At 42.5% G+C, this 13,991-nt stretch overlaps 1 protein-coding gene across 2 annotated transcripts; it reads right to left on the bottom strand.

The window, feature by feature from the left end:
• Positions 1-258: 258 nt before the first annotated feature.
• LOC134100176 (von Willebrand factor A domain-containing protein 7-like) lies at positions 259-8,357 on the bottom strand. 2 transcript variants are annotated; one of them, XM_062553247.1, is made up of 15 exons: positions 8,144-8,357; positions 7,759-8,031; positions 7,555-7,648; positions 7,283-7,399; positions 6,990-7,176; positions 5,918-6,090; positions 5,702-5,814; positions 5,385-5,501; positions 5,012-5,227; positions 4,470-4,602; positions 3,608-3,760; positions 3,108-3,200; positions 2,730-3,004; positions 1,950-2,243; positions 259-1,463 (listed from the first exon to the last, which is right to left on the bottom strand). In XM_062553247.1, exons 1-15 carry the CDS (start codon positions 8,336-8,338, stop codon positions 930-932), a joined length of 2,967 nt encoding a protein of 988 aa, XP_062409231.1. In that variant the 5' UTR covers positions 8,339-8,357; the 3' UTR covers positions 259-929. The 2 variants fall into 2 exon arrangements, with proteins under 2 accessions (XP_062409231.1, XP_062409233.1); XM_062553249.1 differs by having other exon boundaries at positions 2,838-3,004.
• Positions 8,358-13,991: the final 5,634 nt, after the last annotated feature.

Below are 13,991 nucleotides of genomic sequence, written 5' to 3'. Positions count from 1 at the left end.
AGTGTCTAGTCTCGTTGGAAAGCCCCGGTTCTGCTCTTTCGTGTAATATAGGTCTTATCTCGCTGTGACTAATAATCGCGGACCAATGTAACAAAGAAGAATGGGTGTGTTATTTTTATTTTATTTTTTTGCCCTGCAAGTGGGGGGGACAGATCGAGGTCAATCAGAATCTGAGGGGGACCCAGCCCCCCCCCCATCTGCGCCCCTGGCTGCAAGAGTAGGAGAGACATGTAAATTGAGCAAATAGGAGATACAGGAAAGTTGACAAGTGTCATTTATTTTTGTGGAGAGAATGTGCAGAACTGAGTGGCGGTCATATTGCGTGCTGCTATGCGGTACATCTAGTTGACACCATTGTGGTCAGGGATGGGCAGTAATTATGACAAGTGTCTAGAATCTGCATTTCAAATACAAAATAGTATAATAGTAAGCTGTGCAGCTACAGCATGATCACTTGAACAAAACTATAGTGATATTGTATATGAAGTCAATAAAAAATTACCATCTAACTATTACAGACCTTATCTTCATTGATCACATGCTTTGCAGTTATAGAAGAAAAACAGCTATTAACCGCCATGACCCATGAGTTTATTGGAAGTCTAACATATTTGACTTACACGGTAAAGGTGCTCTAAGCGATGTAGGGTAACGTCACTTCTGTTGACATTCGAAGAAAACAGAGAGCTGGCTCACCACTCCCACCTGTGCAGCTGAATCTCTCCTGAACACCTGAACACGCATCTTGATGGTGAATGGCTAGAAAAGGTTGTCATGTTTCATGGTCCAGGCTGCACCAGGCTGTTTTTGGGAGCCTTGGCTGTCGACCACATTTCTTTTACAGCGTATTCAGGGGAGAGGCTGCTAGCGGATTGTGAGGAGATGTTTACTGTATGTGACCAAATCTGTTCTAGCTTTTGCGGTGTTGCCTAGTGTGTGAGTATTTTTATGAGGGAGAAGGGAATCAGACTGAACCAGAATGAAAGAGGTGAGGCCAGAGAGCTCTCCCCAGCAGAGGTGTTAGCTGTAGTGCTCTGCGTTGTCATGCTAGCAGTTTGCATTAAGGTAGCTGGGGCAGTAACTGGGGCAGTAACTGGGGCAGTAGTTGGGGCCGTAGTAGTTGCAGCCGGGGCTGTGGTCTGAGTCTCTGCGTCGCTGCTCGTGGCTCTGATGGATCTGGAGCAGACGCCCACGTTCCCCACCGCGTCCACTGCCACCAGCTCCACCTCCTGGGAGCAGCACGAGGCCCTGTAGGCGGCCCGCGTCACGTTCAGTCCGTCCGCGCCCGTCACCACGCTGGTGTTGAGGCTGCCGCTGCCCTGGCGCACGCTGATCCTCGCGATGCCCGTCCCGTTGCCGTCCGTCAGGTTGGCGAATAGCTCCCAGGAGAGAAGACTGCAGTTGCCAGTGCAATTAGCGTTAACGCGGACCACTTCACATGTGGGAGACACGATATCGGTCGCCTGAAAGAGATGAAGAAAAAAATAATCACACACACGTGTTACCTGTTACAATCAATTAAATATCCGAAAATATCCTGTTGGTGTGTGGGCTCAAAGCAAAACACTGTTAAAAAGACCGGCGATCGCACTCCAAAACTATACTTATAAAACCAAGTTTCATTTAAGGTGATTTATTGGCTTCACCAGACTACATGTAACCTGAGGTACAAGTGCAAATAGAAATGTTTAATTGTCTTTTCAGGTACTTGTTGATTTATCATTTGTAAACATGAATTGTGATTCAAAGATTCAATCATGTGAATCTGCCATTTAAACTGTGAATGATATCATTTCCTATAAATTCTGTGAAAGCCAATAAATCACTCTTTGATGAAACTCAGTTTTATAAGTATACTTTTAAAATCAATTAAATGATTTACTGAAGCACTGTGAAATGACGGTTTAAAAGTATTGATTATACTGCATTTGCAGCAAAATAAAGATCACCTTAGCAACGACTGTCAGGCGCTGAACCGCATAGTTGGAGTCGGAGCCTCCGGGCGCCTGGGCCTCGATGGTCAACGCGACGTCGGTGCCTGAGGGGGTGTCTGAGGGGGCTGTTAGGGTCACGGTGCCCTCAGCACGACCTCCAGCATCCAGAGTCACGCTGCCGGGGAAAGAGGAGCTGAAGCCGCGGTCATTCCTCGCGAGGATGGTGAGCTTTGTGCCGCTGGCATTAGAGGCTATGGTGAAAGGGATGGTGAGGTTTGTGCCGGGCTCCCAAGTGTCATTTACCAGCGCCTGTGGGGAACCACGTGCAACAGAGCTCAGTAGCAGTTGCTTAGAGAGGCCAGATACAGTAATATACTGTATATCTGAGACTAATATGGTGGGGATGGACTCACAGACACAGTAGCAGTTGCATAGAGAAGACAGATACAGTAATATACTGTATATCTGAGACTAATATGGTGGCGATGGACTCACAGACACAGTAGCAGAGAAGCCAGATACAGTAATATATATCTGAGACTAATATGGTGGGGATGGACTCACAGACACAGTAGCAGTTGCTTAGAGAAGACAGATACAGTAATATATATCTGAGACTAATATGGTGGGGATGGACTCACAGACACAGTAGCAGTTGCTTAGAGAAGACAGATACAGTACTATATATCTGAGACTAATATGGTGGGGATGGACTCACAGACACAGTAGCAGGTGCTTAGAGAAGACAGATACAGTAATATATATCTGAGAGTAATATGGTGGGGATGGACTCACAGACACAGTCACTGTGACACCAGAGGTCCTTAGCTGAGTAGACGTCTGCCTCTGAAACAGGTTATGTGACGTCCTGGAGGCTACATTGGTTAGCCCTGTGACACGAACCGCAAACTCGCCCTCTGGCAGTCTGTCCACAGTCACCAGGTAGTCGCCCTCTCCTCTGTCTTCTACTGTGGTGTTGACCGGCTGCGCACCAGACGCTGGAACCAACACGACCCCCGTGAGACTAACGGACTCGCCCGTCACGGTCACAAGAAGAGAGGCGTTCATATCTACAAGAGAAACATTGAGTCAGTGCAAGTAACAGCAGGACTTTTGGGGCTGGAAACAGAGACTGTTTTTGCCTGTGATGTACAGTACAGCATGTTGTCTTACTGGCAGATGGCCGGCCGGATAAGATTTGAAATCCAGGTTCCGGTTCCGTAAATATCTCCACAAATTCAAAGAGGAAGTCTATGCCACTCTGACCTGGAAATAAGAGGATGTTTTTTTATGTGGATACATTCAGCCTCTGTATACTGACCACTTTTTTTTATTATCATTATTATTATCAGTGCATTTCGCATTGTATTTGCATATTCATTTGGAGCTTGAAATATACTCAGTATACACAGATTGCTATTATCTCCAGATCTTATCTCAGACCTGCTTTGTCTACAGTCATTCCCGGTGTATTAGCCACATAATATAAACCGCAGAACAGTGTTTTATGCAAGTTAAACAACCAAAACCATATTAATACCATATTACCTGTCCCCATGTATTAACCTCATAGCTGAAGACATTTTGCTAAATTAATGTATAAACTATGGCTAATAGTTTGAGAAATGATGGTAGTGTTCTCCTTTAAGCGTTCTTTCGGTATCAATAATCACCGATCACTTTGATGGTGTAGGCCTGTGTGGAGTTCACGTGGATCTGCCACGCCCCTCCCTGCTCTGTGGTGTTCAGACGCACAGTCATGAAATTCCCCGCTGCCTGGATAGTCCCCAGAGCTCCAGACGATTCAGTGTTATTCTGGGTTGCACCTGTGAGAAGAAAAACTACTTATTCACTTGTGCTACTGGGCTCCACCTTCTGTCAGTACAACATTTGTATTATACACAACAGTCTGTTGTAAATACTACTCATGTCATGGCTTGCAGGATTGAAACTGGCGAAGATAATCTCTAAAGATAAATGATAAAAAGATAAAAGTTAATCTTTAAAGATAAATGTTGACTGGCAATGTATGATCACATGATTTCATACTGGTTGGCTATCATAGGCGTCGCTAGGTCCATTTTGGGGGGGCCATATTCTCAAGCCCCCCTATAATTTAAGGTCGGATTAAAATAATAATAATAATAAAATAGTGCCGATATGATTACCATTTCAGAAAAGTACCTACTACAGTAGTTTCCTGTATATTAGCCACATTGTATTTAAGCTGCAGGACAGTGTTTTATGCAAGTTAAAAGAAGCAAAACTAGATTAAGACCAATACTAGTCATGGCTTGCACCCTTTCCCCTCCACATGGAACGTGAATTTGTTTACAAGCCAAAGGAAAGGAACCGGAAAAGATCATCTCTAAAGATAAATGTTGACTGGCATGTATTCAATGATTTCATGCTGGTTAGCTATTGCACAGTTGGCGTAAAACAATTCCTGATTCTTAGGTTGAGGGAGAGCAAAGTTGTTGGGCTGGTTCTCAGTAGACGGATATAGCGCAGTAGTGGAAAGTGCTATCCTCTCACCTGTTGGGCTGACGATGGTAAATATGGGTGAGCTGCCTGTGACGTACATGGTCAACTTTCTCAAAGAGTCATCCACGATGAAGGAGAAGCTCTCAGCTTTACCTGGGTTCCTCACAGCCTGAAATATGGTCACCTAAACCCAGAGTGACGATTGGAAATATGTTAGCACTCCTTTTCTTGTGAGTGCCATTCCTTAATCCAAGTCTGAATGCAGATGCAAGAGAGGATTTAAGATTTGGTAGCATCTAGAATAGCTACCAATCACTGGTATGCAGCAGTACTGTAGTAACTTCAATCAGTAAATCTGTTGATAAAAAAGTTCATACTGTCTACTTTAATAAGTGTGTATAAACATACACATTTAGAACTGGATACAGACTATAATATATATTTGAAATGGAACATCAATGGTGCAAAAGAGGCATCAGGGCTGAGAATATAGCATCATTATTCAGATGAATCAGAGGGACTCCCGGGTGTGTAGACCATGTGTGAAATAAAGGAGTGCTGTGGTAGAAGTCTTCATCGCTCTTGTTCATTACCAGAGCTGAACTCGTGGAGTCCTCGATGATGCTGGTGGCCTGCGGCAGGTCGTCCTTGCTGACCTGGATGGCCTGGCCTCCTGACGCCTGGGCCAGCTCCTGGTAGAGCTGCGTGGACGAGCGGCTAGAGAACCGCAGTCTTTGGCTCTGCTGCTCGTCATTGGACGCTCTGCGTCTGCGGGCTCCACCTAATACCCCTGTCAGCATGCAGTTCACCTGGACAGAGTGGAACGCAGATGTCAACTACAGTGCAACTGTAATTGGACACTTTTTTGGTTTTGGTTTTGGTTTTGTTCATGTTAAACAATATTGAGTTGCAAATATGAGCCTAACTATTGAGTCTAACTATTCAAACTATTAAAACAACACCTACCACTGACTGAGTGCTTTCAATTAGTGCAAGAACAGTGCTCCTCAAGTGATCGTCTTTTGCCGTTGCATCAGTGAAAAGAAATATTTCAGATGATGGTGGTGCGCCTGTTAGAGCCAGCTGTAACCACAGAAACCAAGAGCCACCAGAAAAGAATGAAACACGACCAGATAAACCTCATACCATATTGATGACACCTGACGTAATGTTATGGCTTCAATCAGTACTTCAACGGTTGACAAAACGTGGTTTCAGTTTTGTTTTTATGTCATGCACATTCCACACCTGCATATTTCTATTCTGCCTCTATTGTCTCATACCTGTAGACCTGACAGGCTCATTTCAGGGAAGTCTCCTCCTCCAGTTGCTGTGAGATCATTGATTTGCGCTTTGAAAATGTCTGCATTTGTTGTCCTCATTAATGGGCCAAAGTCTGAAAATGACGTTTTGGTTCAGTGTCAAGTTCTACGCCACAATCTCCAGTTATGTCTAAATGCTGTTAATGTGGGAATTTGAATGGATTCTGCAGAAGGTACCTGGATCATTGAACGGCACTAGAATGTATTCGGGGGGTTCGTCTGGCGTTCCCCTCCGGCTGTCTATGATGCTTGAGGTCACCCTTTTCACCTCCACGATGTCATCAGACATGCTCCCCGTGGTGTCAATCACAAAGCACAGCACGGAGGAGGACCGTGTGACCCCCATCAGCCTGTGAGTGACGAGGAGGGCGGGACATAAACATGCGCCTGCTGTGTGCTACAAAGCAATGCTGATGTAAAACTTAACTAACTGCACTCTTGACATACAGTATGTTCTTATAATTAAGCACATGACACTGAGAAAACACAAAGAAACATGTTATGAACCTAAAAACACTGCATTTCCGTGTGTATCACAATCCCAATGCTGCAAGTAAAACCAGTTTTCTGAAGTACAGAATAGGCTTAAGATAAGTTAAGATAACATAATCCTTTAATTGTCAAAGGAGAAATTTGCATTGTCCAGACAGTGAAGGAAAGGAAAAGATAAGACTTTCACACACACACCCTCCCCCCACATACAACAGTACATCTGTAAGACATGCAACATGCAACAGTACACATTCATTTGGCAGGCACCCCTCCACTATACCTGCTCGAAGCACAACCGCCATGAACAGCCATTTATCCCAATACCAGACAATCTCATCAGCCTACACTAATGCTAAAATATAAATAGATAAATAAATAAATGCAACACCAAGGATAACCTGTCCTAATGCAATGTATAAGAACTGTGCTGCACTTAACAGCACTGTTGAGTCAGAGACGGTTGAGAAGGATCTTTGGTTGAGTCTATGTGTGTCTCTTTCATTATAATTTAAATATCACTCTCTTGAACCAAAGTGCCAGTACCTTAGGAACCAAGTACCAGTACCTTAGGAACCAAGTGCCAGTACCTTAGGAACCAAGTGCCAGTACCTTAGGAACCAAGTGCCAGTACCTTACCAAAGTACCAGTACCTTAGGAACCAAGTGCCAGTACCTTACCAAGTACCAGTACCTTAGGAACCAAGTACCAGTACCTTAGGAACCAATTACCAGTACCGTAGGAACCAAAGTGCCAGTACCTTAGGAAGTCCTGATCCCCTGCAGCACCCCTGATGTCCTGCAGGAGTTCTATGGTGGCCGCCGTGGCAACCTCCACAGCCACAGGATGAAGGCCACCATGTATGGAGTCCTCGTCGTCTTTGTTGATGCCTCCCTTTGGTGGGAGTAAGCTACTCACATCAGGAAAGCCTCCGTGACTGCACTTGCCTGTGTACACAATTATATATACATTTTTTTTACATTTGTGCAGTTTTGTGCAGTTTCATTTGTTTTGTTTTCAAAACTTTGCTTTCACAGCTTCGTGCTTCGTTACCTTCTGGTTTTGTCGATCCAAAGTATCCAGTGGTGAGCAGCCGGTCAGCCAGGATGCTTTGCAGGATGTTATTGCAGTTTTGTCCATCACAATCTCTACATGTTGGGGTATTTTCATCTAAAAAAGAGCCATGAGAGGTGGGAAGGCTCAGAAGAACCCCCAAGCATTTCGGGTTGCCCACAATTTCTAGCGACGCCCCTGACCTCTGTATTTGATCAATCCTGGCTACGACCTTGTGCACAACACTTGAAAATAAATATTGAACAGTTTACCTGCAATGTTTCTTATGATGGCGTCTGGTTTGATTAGGGCTGAGAAGGGAACCCTTTGACCCATCTCAATCCAGTTACTATGGCTGTAAAAGTCCTGTAAGAAATTTCCCCAGAGTGTTTTTAAAAGAATAAAACACGTTTGATGACTGTGAACTATTTTATTTCTATCATTAAAAATAAACAAAACATAAAAACCCAAATTACTTGTAAGGTGTGCAGGGTTACTCCCAGTGTCAGCCTTGCTGCAATAAAGTTCCCCAGCCTCACGTTTGCCTTCACTCTCTCCAGGCCACTTCTGATGAGCTCCCGGCCATTTAAAATCAGCTCGTTGTCAAAATGACGCTGAGGTGAGAGGAGATAGGCTATATCTGTAGCACCATTGGCAAATCGAATTGTTTTAATTGATCTCCGAAAGGGTCTGGCAGAGTCTGAGGCTGCACAAGCCTTTACTAGGGACTCAGCTGAGAGGGTACCTGTCTGAAGGATAAAAAAGAGGAAAGAATTTAGAATGATCATGAGAGGGGAAAAAAACAGTCAAAGGTCTGTATAGGTGTGCATCAAGTATTTCCAAAACAGATGCCTGTCTCACCGGCAGTGCAAAGTCCTTTCCCTCAGCGTTTGCCAAAGTCCTGCAAGCCTGTGCTGAAACATTTAAAATGGCGGTCTCTGTCATCTGCTGATGGGTGGTGGATCGAGGTTTTCCGAAGAGGAACCATATCTTAAAGCACACCGTTTGGGTCTGCAGAAGGAGGGCCAGTAGCAGAACCCTTGCCGTGAACTTCATTGTAAATTCTGCAACACCAGTATTATTACTTAAATGATGATCTCAATATAAAAATTGTAGACGACAGTACAATCCTGAGCAGTATCAATAATCAATTGTTCATGGAATGCGAGCAGCACTTTACCTGGTGAGGTAACGTTGCCAAATGCAAGCAGGGCACCAGAGGCTATTTACTGTAAATAAGCACTATGGGACACGTGAGGAGGTTCTTAACTGGTACTGACACTTAACCCACATCCCACATCTCTTTTACAGTTTATTGTAATAAGCAGGAATGTAAAAGATCCTGTTTATGATGATCAACTGTAACAAATATGTGGGAGTGTCATTTAGACAATGCATGTACAGTGTAAGCGGAAAGTGTTCAGACCGTTTGCAATGTTTCAGACTCATCTTAAAATGGATTCAATTATTTTTTTCTCTAGTCCGTCTACACACATTACTCAAAACAACAAAAAAACAGGTGTTTGGAGTGTAAATATAAACAAATAAAAGACCCTTTATTGAAATATTCAACAAGGCTTGTAACGTATGGTCTATAAATGCAGAGATTTTATCTGTCAAAGAGCCAATTGCTGCCACAATTGGTTATTCCGATGGTGTGTCTACAAAAGATGTATGGATTTTAGGTAGTGTTTAAAAACACTGAAGGACAATCCACTTTCATTTATGCATACTCCTGTTTTTTAATAAGTCCATTCCCTGGCGCAGTAATATCCTCACTCTTGCACTTTCAGTTTCACTTTGGAGTGAGGATATTACTGCACCGAGTCTAAGTCCTCCCAATTGTTATTCCGCCACACAATATAGTTATCCCTCTTACCTGCTTAGAAATGCACCACATTTTATTTTGTCTCACCATACTTGGTCGTGTGACTACTCGTGTAACTGTATTTTAATAGGGAAAACATGGAGGTGTATAAATATATATATATATATATATATATATATATATATATATATATATATATATATATATATATATAAAAGAATAAAATAAAATAAATCATCTCATAGCATATGGTCAGTGTATAAATAAAATAAATCATCTCAAGCATATCAGTGTATCAATCAATCAATCAATCAATCAATCAATCCACAGTTATTCCCATCCCCAAGAAGACCAGCATTAAAGTCCTGAATGACCTAAGACCCATTGACCTCACCTCCCTTGTCATGAAGGCCTTTGAGAGGATTGTGAAAGTTCATATCATCAACGCCACAGCTTCAAAGATGGATCCTCTTCAGTTTGCATATCGTGCGAAAAGAGGGGTGGATGATGCCAAAATCTACATACTGAATACCATCCATGCACATCTAGAAATCCCAAATTTTTTTGCCCGACTCCTATTTGCAGATTTCTCGTCTGCCTTCAACACCATTCAACCTCACATGCTGGCTAAAAAACGTATCAACTGTTTCAACTTGGATAATCAGCTAATTCTGTGGATCACAGACTTTCTCACACAAAGAACACAGAAGGTGCTGGTCAACAACAGGTTCTCTGACAGCAGATACACATCCACAGGCTCACCCCAGGGTTGTGTCCTCTCACCACTGCTTTTCATCTTATACACAGATGACTGTAGAAGCCGCCATCCTGATCGTCATCTAGTGAAGTTTGCCGATGACACTGTTCTCCTGTCCCTGTTATCAGGTTCTATCCAAGATCACGGGCCTGTCCTCAGTGAGTTTGTGGAATGGTGTGATAGCTCCTTTTTGGAGCTTAATGTTACAAAAAACAGATGTTCATTGACTTCAGTAAGCATGGAGGATGCAGGACTGCAACTATAATACATGGGGAACCTGTTGAAGTTGTACAGGAGTACAAATACCTGGGCACCATCATTGATGACAAACTGCGTTTTGACTCCAACACAGAGGTGATTCTCAAAAAATGTCAACAGCGGCAGTATTTCTTGAGGAAACTATACTCCTTTGGAGTGAGCAAGAAAATTCAAGAAAATTCTCAATATTTTTTACACCTCCTTTATTGAAAGTATACTTTCAATAAAGGAGGTGTAAAAAATATTGAGAATTTTCTTGCTCTAAAATCATTGGCCACCCTCTTCAGTCTCAGACGTCACTGCATGACAAGGCAACCCTAAGAAAAGCCAACTCCATCTTAGAAGACTCTACCCATGTCTTACACAGAGTTTTTGAATAGCTGCCCTCTGGCAGGCGTCTGCGCTGTCCTCTTGCTAGGACCAACAGGAGGGAGGCTACTTTTACTTTTGAGGCTATTCGACTTCTGAACTCAAATATGCTCCCAGTCCCCTCCCCCTCTCTCTCCTGGTACTAGGAGACTGGGACCCACGGACCCACACACACACACACCCCTGTCTGTCCTGTTCTCCCTTTTGTCTTGTCTTTTGTCGTGCGTCTTATATGTCACTATGCCTGCATGGAGAAATTGCCCCTCGGGGATAAATAAAGTTTTTTTAATTGAATTGAATTGAATCAATCAATCAATCAATCAATCAATCAATCAATCAATCAATCAATCAATCAATCAATTATTCTTGTTTCAGTTACACATAATGGTCGTGTTTCCCAGATTCGTTAAGAAGCTCTTAAGTGCTAAGATCTTCTTAGGAGCGCTCTAAGAACGTTCTAAGAATACTCCTAAGAAGATCTTAGCACTTAAGAGCTTTTTAACGAATCTGGGAAACGTGGCCAATGTTGGGTAGTAGGCTACTCAATGCAAAACACATTTTCTTAGGATACAGTGTTTGCTTGATTTTATTTTCAAAAATACTGTTCAATGGGATTAGTGGAAGACCTAGAGCACAAGAATATACTGACCAAGCACAAGACCTGTACAGTGAGGGCTCTCATCTCCCCCTCCTCAATCTTCCTCTTGGTGCAACATGCCTTTCTGTTGAAGACAGGGGCTCACCTGTTGCCTTCTACAGTCACCTATTTAGGAAGGACTCATTGTTGAGTTAACAGTTAGGCCTTTGAATATTTTTATAGTTGTGCTTAATCAACTGGTTCATGGGTATTTTGTAAGGTGTCTTAAAATAGCACGGAGGAGACTATCTGAGATTTCTGCATCTAAAGTGACATACTCTAGCCTATGTCTAGAGTTTTGCATATCAAGTGTGAGACTGACATTTTGCTCATCAGCTGTGCAAACTTGGGCTGAAGGTATACTCCTTCAGTGTAGCCTATAGGGCTTCCTGAAATAGCTTTTGATTTTAGTGTTTTGGTCTAAGCAATCGAAAAAAAAAAACTGTTACACGGCGGGGTTTGGACACACCCACCAAAGAAGAGGAAACAAGGCGAGCTCAAAAAGCTGATACTGGTCGTTGCACCGCTGCCTGGTCGCATCTCTGAGCTCCGTTCATCAGGATGTCCTTGTTGCTCTTAGAGTGAAGACTGCAGTCCTCTCAGGAGAGTTCTGCTCAGTCACAAGAGGACAGCACATATACTCTACTTTTCATCTATTTTGAAAGTTTTGGCTTTTGTCCTTGGTAAGTAAATTATAATCTAATTGAAACGTTTCTGTCTCTTCTGACAAACAGAGAAAAACAGTTTTGGAACAGAGAAAGTGGGTGGGGAATCAAACGGCGGTGGATATAAGCCCATCTAAAATTCAAATTCAAATATTTGAATTGTAGATATGGGCTTATATCATATATAGGCTATATATATACACACAACATTAAGATGTTTCAAGAGGTCAAGATCACTCGCAACATGACACAATATTCTCAAAATGTGTTCTATTAGAGGGGAAAAGTATTTAGGCCTACAATATTACAGAAACCGTTATCTTTTGAAAGTGACAGAATGAAATACTTGTTTAGGTCAACCCAAGCCATATGTAGGCCTATGTGTAAAATAGAGAGTTTGCTGCACCACACTCTTTTTGATTTGCAAAACATTGTCTTTGTTTGTTTATCTGTCCTCAAAGCGAATCAATCATGTATTATTGGCCAGTTCTGCAGTTGTAGCCTAGGCTACTGTACGTATTCTCATTAGGAATTTGAGCAGCATCACTGCATCTTCTACATCTGCTCCGCAGGTCTTTCGCTCTGAAATAAGAACAATGTGGAGCAGTCTGATAAAGACCATCACTCACGGAAGCACCATCACTCACGTGGCCAACGCCACAGGGGCGCCCGTTCGCTTGTACTACACCACGGATAACCTGGAGCTGACCAGCGCCCTGGTGACTCTTTCTAACAGGGGGGACGGCTCTGTTACGTTGGAGTATAAAGCCGATACCCGTGTCGGCTTTGAGCGGATCCCGAGAGACTGTTTCGCAAAACTGGACATGGTTGGGCCAATTTACGTCAGCGTCTATGTGGAGAGCGACAGCTCCAATGATGAGTATGTGAAGAAAATAGCTGAAAATAAAGAAATCCAAACCAACAGGTCCTTTATTGTGACCAGAGACTACAACATCAAGTGGCAGAAATACGGGGAAAACATTTGGGTGGATGAACAGGGTAACAATCACAAGCCACACTGAAAAGCAAAGAAAATGCGATGCGAAGTGGGGGTACAGTGAATCCAAATGTGATGCTAGTGGGGGTACAGTGAGTCCAGAGACCTCACACACTACTGTAGCCTAGATGGCATATCAATATTTTACAAAGATTTGTGGTATTTTTTTGGCCAAATTCTTTATACATGAATGTTCATTTTGATATTTTTTGTCATTATTATGTCTTTTGCTTTTATTAAGGATTTTAAATATGACATGTCTTCAACTGAACATTCACCAAGTCCTCTGGCTATAAAAACATGCAAATGTGCTATATATAAACTCATGTAATATGTGACCTTATTATAATCCTGTTCAGGCTTGTGTTTACTATGGCTGATTATGTCTATGTATTCCTACCTACCAAAAGACCAGTAGTGGTGCATTTTGTACAGTTAGGCTCTTTGAATAAATGTTAAAGATGTGCTTGTGAGGGAGAAATATGTTGTTGATATTACCAACCAATCCATCCCTTCCAACTGCCAAACAAACACACCTGTTACAACCGTAGTGTTTTACTGCCTGTTCGTGTTTTTCAGTCCCTGAGTTACCTGATCGCTGCACCTGCTGCTATAGAAGGGCTGGAGTTCAGCACTTCCTCTTTCCCTCCCAGCATGCCTCACTCTTTGGCTTTCTGTGGGGAGACCTTCTCTGGTTATATCATCAGATTTACACTACTCTTTCATTTCTTACCAGCGCACGTATCCAGACTGCATTTTATCTGCCAGTATATTTATTTGCTTAATATGTATAATATTAGGAGGGCACTGTGGTTCAACTGGTTGCAACATCAGGCTTGTGCAAAATTCATAATTGAATTGAGAATGACTCCTGAATTCCAATTCAGTTAATGAATTTGAATTGAAAACTGAATTTAGGTGAAAACTAGAATGTAGAATTACCATTCGAATTTGAATTAAAGAAAGCAGAATTGAAATTCAATGAAATTCATTATACATAATTTAAGGGCAGAAGGCCTAATGAAGCTTCTCAGTATACTGTATGTCAGATATGATTGCATCAAACACACAACTTTTGAACTTAAAACAGTAACCAATTACATTTCCAAAGTAACCTCCCCAAAACTCAATGTGTGTGATATTCATCACATTGTGTGTATTCTGTTGTGCTTGTGGAATTGCTTTGAATGGCCAGGAA

Source organism: Sardina pilchardus, chromosome 13, assembly GCF_963854185.1.
Source record: "Sardina pilchardus chromosome 13, fSarPil1.1, whole genome shotgun sequence".
In the NCBI taxonomy this organism is placed as follows: Eukaryota; Metazoa; Chordata; class Actinopteri; order Clupeiformes; family Clupeidae; genus Sardina; species Sardina pilchardus.
This window is presented reverse-complemented; position numbering and strand designations above follow the sequence as displayed.

Coding starts and splice junctions, on each gene's coding strand:
- LOC134100176 (XM_062553247.1), bottom strand. CDS start 8,338: ATGAAGTTCACGGCAAGGGTTCTGCTACTGGCCCTCCTTCTGCAGACC. Junction 8,032..8,143: donor GAAAGGACTTTGCACTGCCG/GTGAGACAGGCA, acceptor TTTATCCTTCAG/ACAGGTACCCTCTCAGCTGA. Junction 2,244..2,729: donor GTGTCACAGTGACTGTGTCT/GTGAGTCCATCC, acceptor GGTTCCCCACAG/GCGCTGGTAAATGACACTTG.